Raw genomic sequence first — 17,718 nt, 5'->3', positions numbered from 1 at the left:
AGATTCTAAAAAAACCCCGCGTATGAATGTGTGTTACGATTTGCCTGGCCTTTGAAAGGTTTCTGTGTTAATATTGGCAAGGGTTACTCTTTTAAGCTTACTTGCTTTAGTGTTTTAGATTTTTCTGTGTATTGTTTTGATGGTGCTTAATATAGTCTCTGCAACCTACTTAATTTGCATTTGCATCATTAAATTAATGTCTTCTCAGCTGTATCTAGAAGTACTGTCTCTGATTAGGTTGTTTTTTTTCACATGCCAGTATATTAACTTCATTGTACAACCGCAGCTGTTTATTGAAATTCAGTCTATTTAGTTTTGCTGATAATTTAATAATTATTGTTACTCTAAAGGCAGAGAGAATATTCACCATCAATGGACCAGTAATCTGCTAAAGAAATTAATTTTTTAACAGATTACATTTTAAGTTCTTCGTGTTTCTCAGACTCAGTGGAATGGCAAAAATTTTTTTTACAGGAAGCTTTAGAAGTTGAGAGATTCTGGATTGTCTCCAAATCTCATGCTACTTCTTACAAAACACGAACACATCCCAGCTGTGTAAATATAATATTGGTGTTGGCAGACTGATTTCTAGAAAATATAGCTTACCCAATACTTTTTTATTTTTTCGGATCTGAATTTCTTTTAGCAGTTGTGGACATTAGCATCTTCCTTATGCTGCCAATAGCCCAGGAAAATTCTACTGCAATTTGTTTAGAGATTTTTCTGATCTTTGCTGTGGAATTGAAGTCAGTGTTCACTTAAGTCTGCCAGGCCAAACCTGACAGTTGCAGCAGAATTCCTCCTTATCACTATGTGAAAAGAATTGCTGCTAAGTGTTTTAGTGATCTTTTCTAGCATAAAAGGAACTCTTCTGTTTATATAACTCAGTTGTCATGATTTGAGGGTTTGTGGTGTTGGGTGGTTTAGTTTTTTTTAATTTGTTGCCTTTTTTAAAATCTGCAATAAGGTGAGTATTTCTATTATTGTATAAAGAATGGAGTTGGCCTCAGAGGTTCAGTAGAAATTGTGGTTCCCTTTAGGTATTTAGGTCTGGTAAGGTCGATCAGGGCAGGTTTCACCAGGTGTCTAATATTCAGGTTTTCTGTAAGAAACTAGGCAGTAATTGGCTTCGGTGGGTACGGTAGGGCCGGTGTTTCCAGGCTCGGTACACGGTGCTGTCCTGTGCCGACTGAGCTTCCAGAAGAGCACAGGTTTAGAGGCCACTGTTGAAAACAGATGTGACCAAAAGAAGGCATATTTGCCATTTGGGATTATTACCTTGGCTCAGGCAGTTTAGTTGGAAGAAGCAGTGTGTTCCTGTTTTTAGAACTCAACTTTTTTCTCATTGAAGCTTATGCAAGACCCTGCTGGATCCTTCTTTCTTCAGTCCATTGTCTGCAGCGCACTGCACTAGCCCGTGTGCAGTGTTAACACCTAATATATGCTATCCTAATATTTTCACACAAGCACTCTCCAGCTCTTTTTACGGGAAGGAACTTAATGAGGAAATAAAAGCCTGACTGTTTGCCTTGGTTCAAGACAGCAAGTCCTTCAGGTCTGATGGAGATGATCCTGAAGATGAAACCTGAATTGCTTTTCCTTCAACAATACAATAACGCTGAACGATGCTGGGAAATACTGCAGCCTCACTGCCAAGTTGTCACGAGCTGTGACGTGCTGTGTCTCCTGGACAGCCTGTTTTTTAAAACTGTGCACTGTGCGTTGCTCACAGAGCTGTAGGAGATGGGTTCCGAGATCCACCTTGATCTTTTGAGGTGATGAGGAAAGTTTCGGGTAAATCGCTGGCCTGAAACTGAGAACTGTTATAGTAAGTGTGCTGCTCAGGCATAAAACAGAAGTTTAGTATTTGAAACACAGGAGTAATGAGTTGGCCAGAGAAAACAGCATCCTTTAGGTCTCTTCAGAGTGTAGGGACTGCCAGGGTGCCGTGTATTGCGCAAAGAGGACATCCCTGTTTACTTACCTTTGATGCCGGAGATCATAGAAGCGAGTCTGATGGTGATATTAAAGGTATCCAGTACTTAGAAATACATACAGAGCAACACTCAAGTTCTTTGAAAGAACAAATGTGTAAATGAGAGGAACAGAAATCTGGGAATAGTATATGCAGATGATAATGGTCCAGCCTCCACAGGGACATGATAGAATCTCCCATTGCTGGAGTTTTTGTGATGCAGTTGGTCAAGGTGCTACATAATCTTATATAGGCCATTTTTCCCACAACACGTTGGGTCAGATGATCTTTCAAGGTCCCTTCCAAGCCAGACTGTTCTGTGATCTGTGAATGCACTTTTAGATTAGTTCCTGAGACAGAAGGTAGAGAGTTTCATGGGGAGTAAGTACAACCAGCTCCATGTGCATCAAAGTGGTATGGTCTATTGAAAACTGGTGTTAGGAAGCAGGGCCCTTTTTGCTGTAGAAATATTTGTTTGTTTTACTGTTCAGTTCTTTGGCATCTCATCTGAAAACTTAAGGTGTTATTACTTGGAGTTCTTTAGCATCTGTAATGTCATTGCAAAGAACTTTCCTTGTTGCTACATACCAACCAGATTTGGGTTTGGCTGGTTTTGGCACAGCCTTTGCTTTGTTTGCTTAAGACTTCATAAAATATCAACACCTGTAACATATTAAAAAGTGTCCTTGCTTTGGTGTATTAATTATAGAGGAGTGGGAAATGGTGTGTTATTAAGTGCTTAGGTGTCAAGGTGATGTTCAGAAAAAGTTCTTTCAGAACTGTTTTGTTTACTTTGTTTTTAAAGTATCTCCCCTGGAGAGGGATTTGGGTGGCTTCAACCAGTCTTGACTGAGCGAAAATTCAGACTTTTCCTTGTAATTTTGCATTTGGATAAGGAAGAGATAGACACACGCCAGTGTTGAAGGCCTCATTAAGATGCCACAGTCTTACTAGATGAGCAGAATTACATAACCTTAGAGCAATTCCTCCTGAGCTCAAAGCAAAGAGAGGCTTAAGCTTCAGAGAAGACATGTAGGTTAGTGCACAAGTGCTGTTACAAGCAGCATATTCAAATAGTCGTTCCTGCCATGTGCCAGATCCATTTTTGAATGCTCTTAAATTTAGATTTTTGGAGCCTTTGGGCTTCAGTTTGTTTCCACTGTTAAAATGTGCTTATGTTTTTTTTTGACCAATGAATGCATTAGATCTTCTGAAAAGTATTAACTTCGTTTTCTTATCCCAGGGATGAATAGCTTATGTGCTATCTCATCCATAGTATAGAAGGCAAAAGTTAACCTGCTCTTCGTTCTGTAACTGAGAAGTTAAAACTTCTTCAGGTTTCAGCTTTAGCATAGAGTTGTAGAAGATGATAGGCATTTGCCAGGAGGACAGGCAATAGGTCTCTACAGTATTTAGTCATCCCTTTAGTTTTTGCCTGCTGGTTCATGACTCTCTGTGTTCTGGTTTAGTACAGAAATAAAAGCTCTTGACAGTTCATATTGTGTATGAAAAGGAATATTACAGTGTGGTGTGTGAGTTTTACACATCAGTACAATTCCCAAACCAAAATGTTTCTCTTCCTTTCTTTAAATATGTATTTTGACTTTAGTTATTGCTACTAATATTCTGTATCAATATTCGTAAATAATACACATTGCTGTTCATGCTGATGGGAAAATGCATGAAGAACTTTGTAAGATAACTGAGATTTCAGATTTAGAAACAGAATAAAAGATGAGTGTATTTTTGGTACTTCTCTAGCTTCATCCAGAATTTCGTTCATTCATCCATCTGGTCTCTGAGGAGTGAATACAGTGAATTTGACTAAAGGAAACAAGGCTTATAACTCTGAATTAGAATGCTGGCAGACCTGGTTGATGCTTCTGCGTCACTTAGCCCCTGCATTTTCAGTCTCTCAGCATGAAGCAAAGGGGATGAGGAATCATTCCATTAATACAAATGTGGTATTATGCTAATTAAAAAAGAAATGAAAAAGAGCTTTCCTATTCTTTAAAAATAGCTTTTCCTTTTAGTCTTCTTCACATCCGTAATTAAAAAACAAGGTGTAACTGTAAAAATTTACCTCAAACTTGATTTATTTGTCTGAATTGGACAAAATTGTTATGTATCTGCAGTGTAGGGCCTAGAAATCCTAACTTGTAGAAATGATTCTAAAGTTTGTGCCTGAATTCAATGACATAAGGAGCAATCTGATATGGTGTGTAGCTTCATATTGAAACCAATGGTAAAAATAATAAAATTGGTCAATTTTGGAAAGAGGTAGTCAAGAGAAATCACTATGAAGTAGGCAAGGGGTGACCACATTACCAGACAATGTCATTTCAGTCCATATTGTTTCTTGAATAAAAAAGTAGTCTTTCAAACATACTTGTCAAACAAATATTTTAGGCTATATTTTGTATGGTTTTCTGCTCTCCTAATAGATTAACTATTTAAAGACTCAGAAGTATTTTGGACTGAGCTGTTTGTGTTGTTCTGTTGCAGACAGGAATGGTGCGCTGCGACACAGCCGTGGGAACCCCCGACTACATCTCGCCCGAAGTTCTGAAGTCGCAGGGGGGTGATGGTTACTATGGACGGGAATGTGACTGGTGGTCTGTAGGGGTCTTCCTTTTTGAGATGTTAGTTGGTAAGTAGTAATTTAGTCTACTAATGAGATTATCATTGAGTCTTTACTGTGCCTTTAGCTGTACTTTGCTGCTTGGGTTCTGGTTGTACCTCACTAACAGCTTCTGACTTTTGGCTGATGCTGTGGTTTCATTTCTGTTCTCTTTGCTCTCTGTCACTCTTACGCTGTGACAGCTGTTTGCGTGCGTGCTCAGTGATTAGTTCCCTGACTCGATTCACCTTAAAACTAATTCTTAGAATAGTTTTGACTGGAGTCAGCTACCTCACCAGCTCGTGAAGGTTTGTGCCACATCAAGCAGTACTGAGTTTGCAGGGCCACAGAGATGAGAAAGGAGTGGAAAGGGCAGGACTGTCCTTTTCTTTTCTCCTCTTTTTTTTTTTTCCACAGCATGTCAGTGTCTTCTGTTAGGTCAAAATCCAAAACTATGGCTTGATTCTTTCTTCTATGCTTGAGTCAGGATTTTCCAGTAAGATACACCAGACTGCTATGGCAACCAACATAGAATATAATCTGTTAAGGAGATGAGTCATCTGCCTCTTAATATATAGTGAGGATCAATTTTATAGTCTGGTAGCAAAATACTGATTACAGAAGGATGGAATTGAGCATATAATTATTAAAAATCCAAATCAGCATGTTCTGGGAATATTGCAGATTTGATGCTTCTGGTATCCTAAGCTAGGAAAGACATTTGGATATAAAAAGCTGTTACAATTTCTATGTCTTTCAGAATTAAGGCACTTTGGCTTTAAATAGAGTGGTTCATAATGATTAGTCTCTCATGAACAATTTTAGCAATAAATAAAATTATTCAATTATTAAAATATTGGACATAACTGTCCAGAATTTTCTTCTCAGAGCCTCCCTTTTTTAACTCTTGTATCTAGGAGGGAAATATTACTTAATTTCTCCATCTGTTTTTGTCTGTGCTCACATATCAGATTCTACCCGTGGTCTTCTAAAACTTTGCACTTCAAAGAAATCACAGAAAGTGTTCTGTTGTTCTGGTTTTAGTAAAACCACAGTACTAATGAAAATGGTAATTTTATTATGAGAATTAAAATTTTATTGTGTCCTTGACTAAAAGGTAAAATGTTGGTCACAGGATGAATCCTAATGATAGTTCAGTGACTTTAGATAGTTTTAAGGTGTGTCCAAAATGAAAGCTGTTTCTGGGACAGAAGACAATTGAGAAGAGAAAGGTTGGGAAGGAGTGAGGCAGCAGCAAGTATCAGTGATCCCCGCCTGCAATGCACTGGTATGGCACCCTAATGAATTTACTAAAAGTTTAGAAGTTTAGTTCAAGTTGGTGTGTACTAATTCCTTATTATGCCATAAAATGACAGGAGGACACTCAAGTTAGGATTGTTACATTTGTATTCTTTTGAAAGCAGAATGTTTTTTGTCCGTTGGTCTGTTTGTACGTTTTTTTCATGTACTTGGCTTTTGAAATATTCAGTTCCTTGATGGAAGGTTGCAGCCAGCAAGGCTGTCCTGCCAGGTGGTCCCTGCCTGCACACAGCACACTGGGACAGAGAAAGGAGCCTAGCTCATGCAATCAGTTGTTCGCCTTCCCTCTTAAACCTATGGATTAGTTGGGAGAAAAAGCATTTCTGTGAAAGTTGCAGCTTCTTGATTACAGACCTGAACCATTTGTAAGTTCAGAATGTTGTCAAGTTAATTTGAGTGTCAGTTGCCTTCATTACTTCCAGTTCTTTTCACTTGTCTCAATTTTACCTTTCTTAATTCTGTTTTCTTTGCAAATATCTTTAGAGCCTATACTGCAAACCTCTGGATGGGAAAGGTCTATGATTTTAAAAGCCACCTGCCATGTTAATATGGGCACCGAAGCTAATTAATTTGTCAGTGAACAAGATTTAGTAATATGGCTTTAACAGTGCAGTAACGCACTGGGAAGGCTCCTGCTCAGAGCTGACTTGCCTTAGGCAGGGTAGGCCTGTCATGCCTCTGAAATGGTCTTCGGAGAGCTTTGGTTTATTCTTTCCAACAAATGTGCATTAGCAAATCTTTAGTGATTTGCGGCCCATTTGACCCATGGAGTGTTTAAAGGTGGGGATTTAAGTGGGTGTCACCCATCATGTAAATTAGAAAACACAGTGAGAGTCTTCAGATAGAACAAAAGGTGTAATTCGCTGGGCAAAATTTTGGTATTGATTGGCAGGATAGAAAATGGTGTAGTTTCTAATACAGGCATTTTAGGGAAGGAATATTTTTAGTAGTATACATTATTTTTGCATTTCAATTTTACTGTTTCTTTTTTTTTTTTAAATAAAAGACTATTTTTGGTAAACTGCTTCTAGACTTTTCTTTATATCTTTTCTCTTACTCAACTTACATGACTCAAAATCACAGTCAATTTGCTATTTTATTTTCAGGCGATACTCCTTTTTATGCAGACTCACTAGTAGGAACATACAGTAAAATTATGGATCATAAGAACTCATTACATTTCCCGGATGACGTGGAAATCTCTAAGCATGCGAAGAACCTTATCTGTGCCTTTTTAACTGATAGGTAAGTGCATGTGTTGTTCTGTAACTTTTTTTTTTATTTTGGATGGTATTGGCTGTATTTATTTTGGATGGTGCATTCTAAAAATTAATTCCTTCCATTACTTTTCCTAATCTCTGTCCACATCTCTTCTGCAAAACCTTCTGTTCTCTAGTTTTTCTTTTGGGGTGTTTTTTCCAGGTATTGTATTTTATTTCTATGAGCAGTTCTGACAGCTCTTGTTAACAACACAGTTTGTGCTGGACAAATCTTTCCAATTGCAGTGTGTAATACAGCTACAAACCTGTAAGACTGAAAGTAATTTGTAAGCTCCAAGGCTGGGACAAAATTGTTGTGCTCAATGTCTGTATGGCTGTTACTTATGAAAAATGAAAGCAAGTACTTCTCTGAAAGTAAACATGCATTTATGAGTTTGTTTAAGGTTTCTTGGAATGTTTGAATTTTTAGTTTGTATTTGCTTTGTTGCATTAATTGATAAGTATAGCTAACAAACCTGCAAGAGTATTGTTTTGGCTGCAAATAGGTCCTCGAAGTTTGTCTTTATGGAATGGAGCCATTTATTGAAATTAAACTGTGTAAGCTTGTTCTTAACCTGAACACTTATATTTTCTTTAGTTTGAGAAAGCACAGATCATCTTTGATTTCTTTGATTTAAAAGAACAGCACTGTAGACCCACAGTTAACTCTGGATCGGTGATGCCTTCTTATGCTTTTTCACCTGAACCCGGCTGGAGCAGAGCATACAGAATGAGGGATTAGGAAAACAAATGGTTTTATAATGGGTTTTGCATTCAGAGATTGTTTGCTCTACTGAGCAAGATCGCAGTTGCTCAGGAAAGATGTGCTTTAATTTAGCAGCATTTTTCACCCTTAGTAGCTGAAGGGAAGAGAGAAAATATGAGTAGAATTTAATAATGTAAATGTGGCGAGGTGTGTTTCCACTACGTGTGTCCCTCTTCCTGTTTATATTTAACACAGTGCTTGAGCGATTTATTTGAAACAGATGCTTGCTCTCTGTCTGCGTGATCACTGCTGAAGCACTTAAAGGACTAAGCATCGACCCTGTGATTTACTGCTTCTTTTCCATGCATTGTTTTTATGTCCTGTTCCTGTACATAGTTTCAAGAGAGACTCTTCTGTTCAAACTAAAAGTTTCTTGTTGCTCTTAAGATTTACTTCACTGCAAATATCAGCAAAAGACGTGTCAGGGTTAGTTGTGGGGCAGAGGATGAAATTCTTAAAATATTTATTTTAGTCCAGCTTTGAATAACTGTTCTGTGCAGTAGGTTAGACCTTCCTTCACTTGCGTCTTACGGTTTGTCATGTGGTTTGGCAGACACGGAACTTCTGCAGTTTTATTTCCCCCAAGGGTGTTGAGTTTTTGTTTGTGTTTTTAGGTTTTTCGTAGTTTTTGCCTCAGTGTTCTCTGTCTTGCTTTACTCCCCACGTGGCAGACTCCAAATTCTGGACATTTTAGCAGTCGCAAGGAGAGCGCATGCTAAGAATCAGAGTATGTTTTATATAAGAAACTAAAGATTAGTGGTTGGTGGTTTTTAAATTTTGTTTTTTATCTGACCATTAGTGTGGTTAACACAGACAATCTTTACTGAAAGTTTCATTGCTGCTTGTGAACAAGTCAGAATTTAAATAACAACAAACTAAGCAAAAAAAAAAAGAAGCTCGTTTCCCTAATGTGACTTTGGCTTAATTGCTATGTTTAGGGATGTGCGACTTGGGAGAAATGGGGTAGAAGAAATAAAGCATCACCCTTTCTTCAAAAGCGATCAGTGGAACTGGGACAACATTCGAGAGAGTGAGTAAATTAGCTTACGAGTTCTATTTTATTCAGTATTTGCAATAGTAGAAATGAGGAAAAAACGTTAGGCTGTATAAATTAAGTATTTTCTATCTATCAGAAATCTTGCTCAACCTTTCATATTTAGCATTTGTGTTATGAAAACTCATGTGAGTAAGGGTTAGTAAATACACATTATTCCTACTAGGATTATCCTCGTCTTTATCATGCTTTTAATGTAGACATTTCCATTTTAAATAAAGGAATTGGATGTTTCAGAATTTTAACTAAAAAGAATGCATGTTTCTCTTTTGCTTTTGTTGTTTTGTGTTATGGGTTTTTTTCATTTTGATTTGGGATTTTTTTGATCTTCTTGTAGTTAAGACAGTAGTTTGACAGTGGTCTTGTCAGTTTTACTGCTTTTCATTTAAGGTGTTGAGAACCTGATAGCTTTAGGTAAAAAAAGCAAAGTATGTCAGTTCAGCTCACGAGCTTGATCATAACTTCTAAAGTTACATCTTTACTAAGGTTTCTTAAAATGCTGATTGTATTAGAGTTCTATTCTCAAACGTGATTACCTGAGCAAATAAATATGTCTTGTGTATTAGATAGTCTATGCATGAAGCAACTAATACAAAAATAGATTGCTCTAGAAAAAATTGTGCCCAGTAATATTTCCAGATCTGCTGTCTGGTTAATACATATTTAACTACAAGTTATTTAAGGACAACTTATAATATAGTCTTTTAACATTATAGAGATACCAGTATATAGCAAGTGACTGAATTTTGGAGTGAAGTTCATCTTTTCTCCCCTTTTTATAGCTGCTGCTCCTGTTGTTCCTGAGCTCAGCAGTGATATAGATAGCAGTAATTTTGATGACATTGAGGACGACAAGGGAGACGTGGAAACCTTTCCAATCCCCAAAGCCTTCGTGGGAAACCAGCTGCCTTTCATAGGATTTACCTACTATAGAGACAATTTGTATGTGATACTTTAATATACATTTTTAGAAAAATACCTGCACATTTTTCTTGTATTCACTTTTCACTCTAGATTCATAATTTATTCCTTACATTATATTCATTTATGTCCAGTTGGGAAGATACAAAATGCTAAGCTTGAGTAAAATAATTTCTTACTATTTTGGTTATTTTGGTAACTGTGATTAAACACAGTATTTTTATAGACACAGAATTATACAATATCTTAAAAAATTGTTTAGGGTTAAAATACTGATAGATTTGTAATTTACTTCTAAAAAGGCTTTTTATTAGTTATTTTGGAAAAAAGTTTACACAAGATAACTTTCTAGAATTAAACTCGAATAATTAAAAAATAATTGTATTAATTAAAAGATCATAAGCTGCTGTGGATTTGGAAACATGCTATACTTCAGTTAAGGAAAGATTCAAATCACAAAGATGCACTAAGACTGAAATAAAACAAGCTTTATTCTGAGAGGAGCATAGGACAAATTAAGGCTTGAGAGAATTGATTAAAATGGCAAGATTGCCAGAGTTGTTGAAAACTTGAATAAGAGCTGGAGGGATTTGTTTTTGTTTTTGACAGGTTGCTAAGTGACTCCTCTCAGTCTTGCAGAGAAAATGAATCTGTGCAATCTAGTAAAAATGAGGTTAGTGCCTTTCTTCTTCAGTATTAACGGTATGCTTAACTAATTTTGTTAAGTCTGTTAAGAAAAGACAAAGCCTAAAATAAGTTTTCAAGCAGTTTTGTGGGGGGGCTTTTTATCTTTTAGTGATCCTCAATAAAAATGATATTTTCTATTTACAGGACAGCAAGGAGGTAAGTATATTATTTGAATTATGAAAAGAATAGAAAGATTCCTACATAATTTTATGTGAATGTGAAGTATCTTAAATGTTTATTCACCAAATTGTTAACAGTAAACCAGTTGTATTTTGAAACAGTTGTACTCAAGTGTTAAGGTGCTGTAGTATACAGGGGAATGAATACAGATTTTTCTCAAATTCTTTTGGCATCTAGAATTTTTTGGAAATCCAATGCGTAAAGCTCTGTTTGCTACAGACAGCATCACTCTTGGGAAGATTCCACACTTGCCTGAGCAATTCATGACTGATTTATTCAGAGTTTGGAAAAATAAATTGTCACTTGCAGTGATAAAGGAATGTTTAAATCATACTCCGGTTGGAGTGTATGGAGCATGTTTATCCAGCTTTTGAAGATTGACAGTTGAATTTAAATATGCATATGACAGGAAAATGTTATAGAATTTTCATGTACTTATTTCATTATGTTAGTTAAACATTTGTATTATTCAAGTGTAGATAGTATATTGTTAACATTTCTTAAAACTTACAGTTCCTTTTCAAAGTTTAAAAAATAAATAGAGGAAATGCATTTTGTATTGATCAGCTAAATTTAAATGCAAATGTTTATTACACTCCACTTCCTTCCTGTCACTGCTGAATAGATGAATAGTTTTAGAGTTTCCCTTTTAAAAAGAAATGGTACTGCTGTTCAAAATACATATCGTCACATTCGTGACATTTGCTTTATGTTGTGATAGTAAATGCAGATGGTAACATTTTGCATTTGACTTCTGACAACTTTTGTATTTGTATTTTCTCAAGCGATGAATCTCCAGTTTTGATGTCTTTTTCAGTGTCCCTGTTCTGGGAATCCTCTAATTGTAATAATTGTAAAGTGTTTTAGAAAACCACATTTTTACATTTCATGTTTGGAGGGTAGAGGAAGAGGGGGAAGAGAGGAAAATAAATGCATTCGAAAGCCCAAAGTCATGAGATTAATCCAAAATTTATTATTTATAATTTATTTTGTGAATATTTGGGTACTGGACTCACATTCTTTTAAAAAATATTTTAGTAAACAAAACTAAAATAAGGATAATAAAAAGTGTTTTTATAAATACATTAATAGGAAAAGGAGGGGCAAAGAAAACCTACATTTTTTACTGGACATGGGGGAGAACATAGTTACCAAGGATGTGGAAAAGGCTGAGGTACTTAACACCTTCTTTGCCTCAGTTTTCAACAATAAGACAGGTTGTCCTTAGGACAGCTGGCCTCCTGAGCAGGTAGACAGGGACAAGGAGCCAGATAGTCCCCCTGTAGTCCAGGAGGAAGCAGTTAGTGACCTGCTGAGCCACTTGTATCTTCACAAGTCTATAGGACCAGATGGGATCCATCCTAGGTTGATGAGGGAGCTGGTGGAAGAGCTTGCCAAACTGCTCTCCATCATTTATCAACAGTCCTGGCTCACTGGGGAAGTTCCAGAAAACTGGAAGTTGGCCAGTATGACGCCCATCCATAAGAAGGGCTGGAAGGAGGATCTGGGAAACTGCAGGCCTGTCAGCTTGGGATCAGTGCCCAGCAAGGTTATGGAACAATCATCTTGAGTGTGATCACACAGCACCTACAGGATGGCCGGGAGATCAGACCCAGCCAGCATGGGTTTAGGTGGGGCAGGTCCTACCTGACCAACCTGATCTCCTTTTTATGACCAGGTGATCTGCCTGGTGGATGAGGGGAAGGCTGTGCATGTGGTCTACCTGGACTTCAGAAAAGCCTTTGACACCATCTCCCATAGCATTGTCCTGAAAAAGCTGGCAGCCCATGGCTTGGACAGAGGCACTCTCTGCTGGGTTAAGAATTGACTGGAGGGCCAGGCCCAGAAAGTGGTGGTGAACGGTGCTGCATCCAGGTGGTGTCTGGTCACTAGTGGTGTCCCCTAGGGATCAGTGTTGGGCCCAGTTCTATTTAATATCTTTATTGATGGTCTGGATGAGGGGACCGAGTCTACCATTAGCGAGATTTGCAGATGACACTAAGATGGAGAGGAGGGTCGATCTGCTGGAGAGTAGAAGGTCTCTGCAGAGGGACCTGGACAGGCTGGATAGAAGGGCTGAATCCAATGGTATGGGGTTCAACAAGGCCAAGTGCCAGGTCCTGCACTTTGGCCACAACAACCCCCTGCAGCGCTACAGGCTGGGCACAGAGTGGCCGGAGAGCAGCCAGGCAGAAAGGGACCTGGTGGGGTGTTGGTTGACAGTGGCTGAACGTGAGTCAGCAGTGTGCCCAGGTGACCAGGAAGGCCAGTGGCATCATGGCCTGTGTTAGGAACAGTGTGGCCAGCAGGACTAGGGAAGTGATTCTTCCCTCGTATTTGGCACTAGTTAGGCCGCACGTCGAGTACTGTGTCCAGTTCTGGGCCTCTCATTTCAGGAAGGACATTGAGGTCCTTGGGCATGTCCAGAGAAGAGCAACAAGGCTGGTGAAGGGTCTGGAGCACAAGTCCTGTGAGGAGAGGTTGAGGGAGCTGGGGTCATTCAACCTGGAGAAGAGGAGGCTCAGGGGAGACCTTATCACTCTCTACAGCTCCCTGAAAGGAGATTGTAGACAGTTGGGGATTGGCCTCTTCTCCCAGGCAACCAGAAACAGGACAAGAGGACACAGTCTTATGCTGCTCCATAAGGGAAGGTTTAGGTTAGACATTAGGAGGAGTTTTTTCATAGAAGGAGTGAGTGGGCATTGGAATGGGCTGCTCAGGAGATGGTGGAGTCACTGTCCCTGGAGGTGTTTAGGAAAGACTGGATGTTGCAGTTAGTGCCATGGTCTAGTTGACATGGTGGTGTTAGGTCATAGGTTGGACTCAGTGATCTCAGAGGTCTCTTCCAACCCAGTTGATTCTGAGAAAACAAAGCATTTCCAAACCTGAAAAGTGTTCATTAGATTTCAAATGAGTAAGGCTAAGAAATTCTTCTTCAGGTAAGGTCACTGAACATGTTTAGTCATCTGAATATTGTCCACTTTGGTCATGTGCCCCCCCTTCTTATTTTTTCATTTCATTTAGAAAAGGCTATCCCAAAAAATCTGCTGCAGTGGACAGTCTCTGGCTACAGAGAACAGCAAAGGGCCGGTAACAATATTCTTTCCCCATATAAATTTTATGACTCACAATCTGTGGCACGTAATTCTGTGATGGTTTGATTTAATGCAGCATGCAGCAAATTTTGTTGCTATGGATCTGTATCTTTAAAATCATCTGAATTAATGCCTTGTAAAGATGTAACCTTCTAGTGATGGTTTTAAAATAATATAGTGGAAGATTGAATTAATTTTCTTCACTTTCCCTTATTTTGTTATTTAATTGAATTACATTTGTTTTATGTGGTAACATTTTTATATGTGGGCCATACTTTTTTAATATTTTACACAGTTTCAGAAAAAACTAAGCAAGCTAGAAGAACAGCTCAGTAATGAATTGCAAGCCAAAGATGAACTAGAACAGAAGTACAGGTGAGATTGTTTTGACATGTTTGGTATGTTTATAGAGTAGTTTTATTAGACCTTCTGGTTTTGGATACTTAAAAGCATTTTAATTCACTTTGGGGATTCCCAACCCTGTGAGCAGATCTCACTGTAACTTGCCAGCCTATTCTTGCTGCTCGTGTGACTACTGGGGTGGTTTTGTTGGGGTTTTTTGCCTTACCTCTCTAGAAGAATCTCTCTGTTATTAGAGTGATTTCACCTGTCCCTGAGGTTTCGTGTTACTGCTGAAAATAGAATATCTAATTAATGAGACACATCCAAGCACTCTAATTTCTGTATTATCAGCAGGATTTAAAAGTATTTTTCAAATTTGTTCAGGTCTACAAGTACTCGTTTAGAGAAGATATTGAAAGAGCTCGATGAAGAGGTAAGTCCACAGATATTTCTGACTGGAATTAGAACTTTAACATTTGTGTGTGGCTTTTTCCTTCGGTAACAGCAAATTACTTTTGAGTAGCTGTGTATTTATAGCAAGTCAAACCCGTTGATTTCTTAGTATTCACAAGCATGAAATTGTTGTCACTGCTAAAATATTTTCATTATGATTTCTCTACTATAATGACACATTTCTTTGATAACTTGTTTTTTACTGTGTTTTTAAGCTGGGGAACAGCATAATATAAATATCTCCTATAGATTTTAAAAATCGAAGGTGTGAGAGTAGTGTTTCTACAGGAGGAAGGCCATGCTTTGCATTGTTCAGTGTTAGTAAAAGGACCCTATTTCTTGCCCAGCTTTGCACCTTAGTGCTTCTACAAACTTGGATGTGGATGTCTGCAGCTTAATGTATTGCTCATCCAGGTGCATGTCAAGGCCTTACATTACACATGTGTTTCTTTACTCCCAGAGTGACTGCTTAGGCAGGTCTACCAGGTTTGTCAAATCCAAACGATCAGACAGTATTTAAATAGCAGAGCTCCTGGCCATAGTCATCCTGGGCCAGATTTGATCACGTGTTCTGATACACTGTGTTTGCAGCAGGCAAATAAACTGGCTTTCTCCATTACAGGCTAAACTGAGTGTGTGAGCTGTGTTTTTATCATATAAGAATACCACTCTCGTGTATGTAATTAGTGGTGTATTTTTTTTAAATATATCCAGATAACTTCAAGGAAGAATGTAGAGTCTGCAGTCAGGCAGTTAGAGAGAGAGAAGGCTCTTCTTCAGCATAAGAATACAGAATACCAGAGAAAAGCAGAACATGAAGCAGATAAGAAACGCAATTTGGAAAATGAGGGTATGTTGAACCATGCTTGAAGGGTTCCATTTTGATGTGGGTTTTTAAAAGTTAAAATAAATGAATTATAGTCCCAATTGAAGTGTTTTCATGACAGTGATTAACAATGTTGAATTGGGTTTTTTTATAGTTAACAGTTTGAAAGACCAGCTTGAAGATTTAAAAAAGAGGAATCAGAACTCTCAAATATCTAATGAGAAAATCAATCAACTACAAAGACAGGTATGCCAACTTTATATATGTATATTTGAAAATAATAGCTGTTTGAAGTACAGATTTTGGGATTAGTGGAGGGATTTGAAATCTCTAGTTGAGTTTTTAAAGATTTTTTTTGTTTCATTTTGGTGTTCAAAAGTAATCTTAAAGTATACTCCTTTTTACTTCTTTAATCCCTAAAACCTAGTATGCTGTAGTAGAAATAGCAGGTTTTATATTTTAATTGTTTCTGAAGTATGTATTTATCAATCTTAGTTGGATGAAGCCAATTCTTTGCTGCGGTCAGAGTCTGATACTGCAGCCAGGTTAAGGAAGAACCAGACAGAAAGCACAAAGCAAATCCAGCAGCTGGAAACTAATAATAGAGAACTACAAGATAAGAACTGCCTGCTAGAGAATGCGAAACTCAAACTGGAGAAGGAGTATCTCAATCTTCAGTCAGCTCTAGAATCAGAAAGGAGAGATCGAAGTCATGGATCAGAGATTATCAGTGATTTACAAGGTATTCCTGCAAATGTTCTGATGTTAAGATTGCTTCTTGTTTCCAAATTAAAAACAGGTTTGGGTGGTGTTATTTGAGCTTCAGACTGACTAGATAAGTGTGCTGTCCTCTAAAATGTTATGCAATTTTGAACACACATTTAAGAGAAAATGTGTGATAACATTTATAAAACGTTATTGATAACTTTTAAAATCACCCCAAAGGGAGATATTCTTAACAGTCGGAATTAGAAGCTGTAACATTTGAAAAATGTTATCTCTAAATAGATAAAGTACAGTCTCGTTTTCACACACTGCCCAGTCTCATTGATGTTTTGGTTATTTTTAGGTCGAATATCTAGCCTTGAAGAAGAAGTGAAAAGTGGAAAGAGTGCATTAGCCAAACTGGAAATGGAGAAAAGACAATTGCAGGAAAAGCTCACAGATTTAGAAAAGGTAACAGCACTTCTAACTGAACGTTGGTGTCACATTCTTATGAAATTTTTGAATTTGTACTTTTATTATTTGAGATGTTGAGTAAACCTTGTTTTCAACATTTAGTTGGGTTTTTTTAATTGTTTCTGCAATTTGAAAAATGGGAGGGAAAAAGTCATCATTTCCCATACGATCATAAGGCATTATACTTCTAAAGTACATAATAATGTACTCTGGTGTGTAGCTTAACAGTGCAGTGATAACATTTCATTTCATGTGTTGGGTTTTTTTAGACTCTCCTTGTTGCCAAAAGTAAAAGGGCTTCTGCTAATATTGAACAAATTTGTCATTGAAACAAAAGTCTTGAAAAATTTCTTCAATAAACCTAATCTTTGAGCCTATTACAGGACATTGTTGTTAAGGCAGTAATTCTGTAGTTGTTTGCCCCGGGGATGTTGTTGTACATTTTAGAGCACTTTACCATCCACAAAGAAACATTTTAGAAATAAGTTCTCAGTTAACTCCTTAGTCTGAGCTCTCTCTTCTACTTTTTGCATCTTTCCAAGCAGCATGTTATTGTCATCCAAAATTTTGCCTCTAACCTGATGTATTTTACTTCAATATTATTTTTTCTCTAACAGGAAAAGAGCAACATGGAAATAGATATGACATATAAATTTAAAGTTATGCAGCAGAACCTTGAGCAAGAAGAAGCTGAACATAAAGCCACAAAAGCACGATTAGCAGACAAAAACAAGATCTATGAATCTATAGAGGAAGCAAAATCTGAAGCCATGAAAGGTAGGTATTTGACACAGTTGGACTTAGGAGTGAATTATACAAAGTCGATACTATAAGCTTTTACTGTGCATATTCTGGTGCATCTCAAGACATCCGAAATATCTTGAAGAGAGGGATAATTACCAAAAAATTCCAGAAGATGGCTCTTACTTTTTAATTAAATGGCTTATGTTTATTGTGCTAATTAAAAAACTACCTATAGAACCTCTCCTTTCAATTGCAGAGCATTCTCAAGAATTTTGAGCATGCAATCTTCAAAAGAAG

At 37.5% G+C, this 17,718-nt stretch overlaps 1 protein-coding gene across 3 annotated transcripts in view; it reads left to right on the top strand.

Moving 5' to 3' along the window:
• Positions 1-17,718, top strand: part of ROCK2 (Rho associated coiled-coil containing protein kinase 2) — a 106,492-nt gene that overhangs the window by 60,941 nt on the left and 27,833 nt on the right. For 2 of the 3 annotated variants that reach the window (XM_032683824.1, XM_032683825.1), the window contains exons 6-17: positions 4,481-4,625; positions 7,022-7,160; positions 8,879-8,970; positions 9,777-9,936; positions 10,525-10,588; positions 14,173-14,252; positions 14,604-14,652; positions 15,387-15,522; positions 15,653-15,744; positions 15,994-16,240; positions 16,568-16,674; positions 17,295-17,454. In XM_032683824.1, the coding sequence (XP_032539715.1) occupies positions 4,481-4,625; positions 7,022-7,160; positions 8,879-8,970; positions 9,777-9,936; positions 10,525-10,588; positions 14,173-14,252; positions 14,604-14,652; positions 15,387-15,522; positions 15,653-15,744; positions 15,994-16,240; positions 16,568-16,674; positions 17,295-17,454 (1,471 nt within the window). Of the gene's footprint in view, positions 1-4,480; positions 4,626-7,021; positions 7,161-8,878; positions 8,971-9,776; positions 9,937-10,524; positions 10,589-10,746; positions 10,759-14,172; positions 14,253-14,603; positions 14,653-15,386; positions 15,523-15,652; positions 15,745-15,993; positions 16,241-16,567; positions 16,675-17,294; positions 17,455-17,718 lie in introns of all 3 variants that reach the window. The other variant, XM_032683823.1, reaches the window with a different exon arrangement.

The sequence above is a fragment of the Chiroxiphia lanceolata genome, chromosome 3 (genome assembly GCF_009829145.1).
Source record: "Chiroxiphia lanceolata isolate bChiLan1 chromosome 3, bChiLan1.pri, whole genome shotgun sequence".
Lineage (NCBI taxonomy): Eukaryota > Metazoa > Chordata > Aves > Passeriformes > Pipridae > Chiroxiphia > Chiroxiphia lanceolata.
This window is presented reverse-complemented; position numbering and strand designations above follow the sequence as displayed.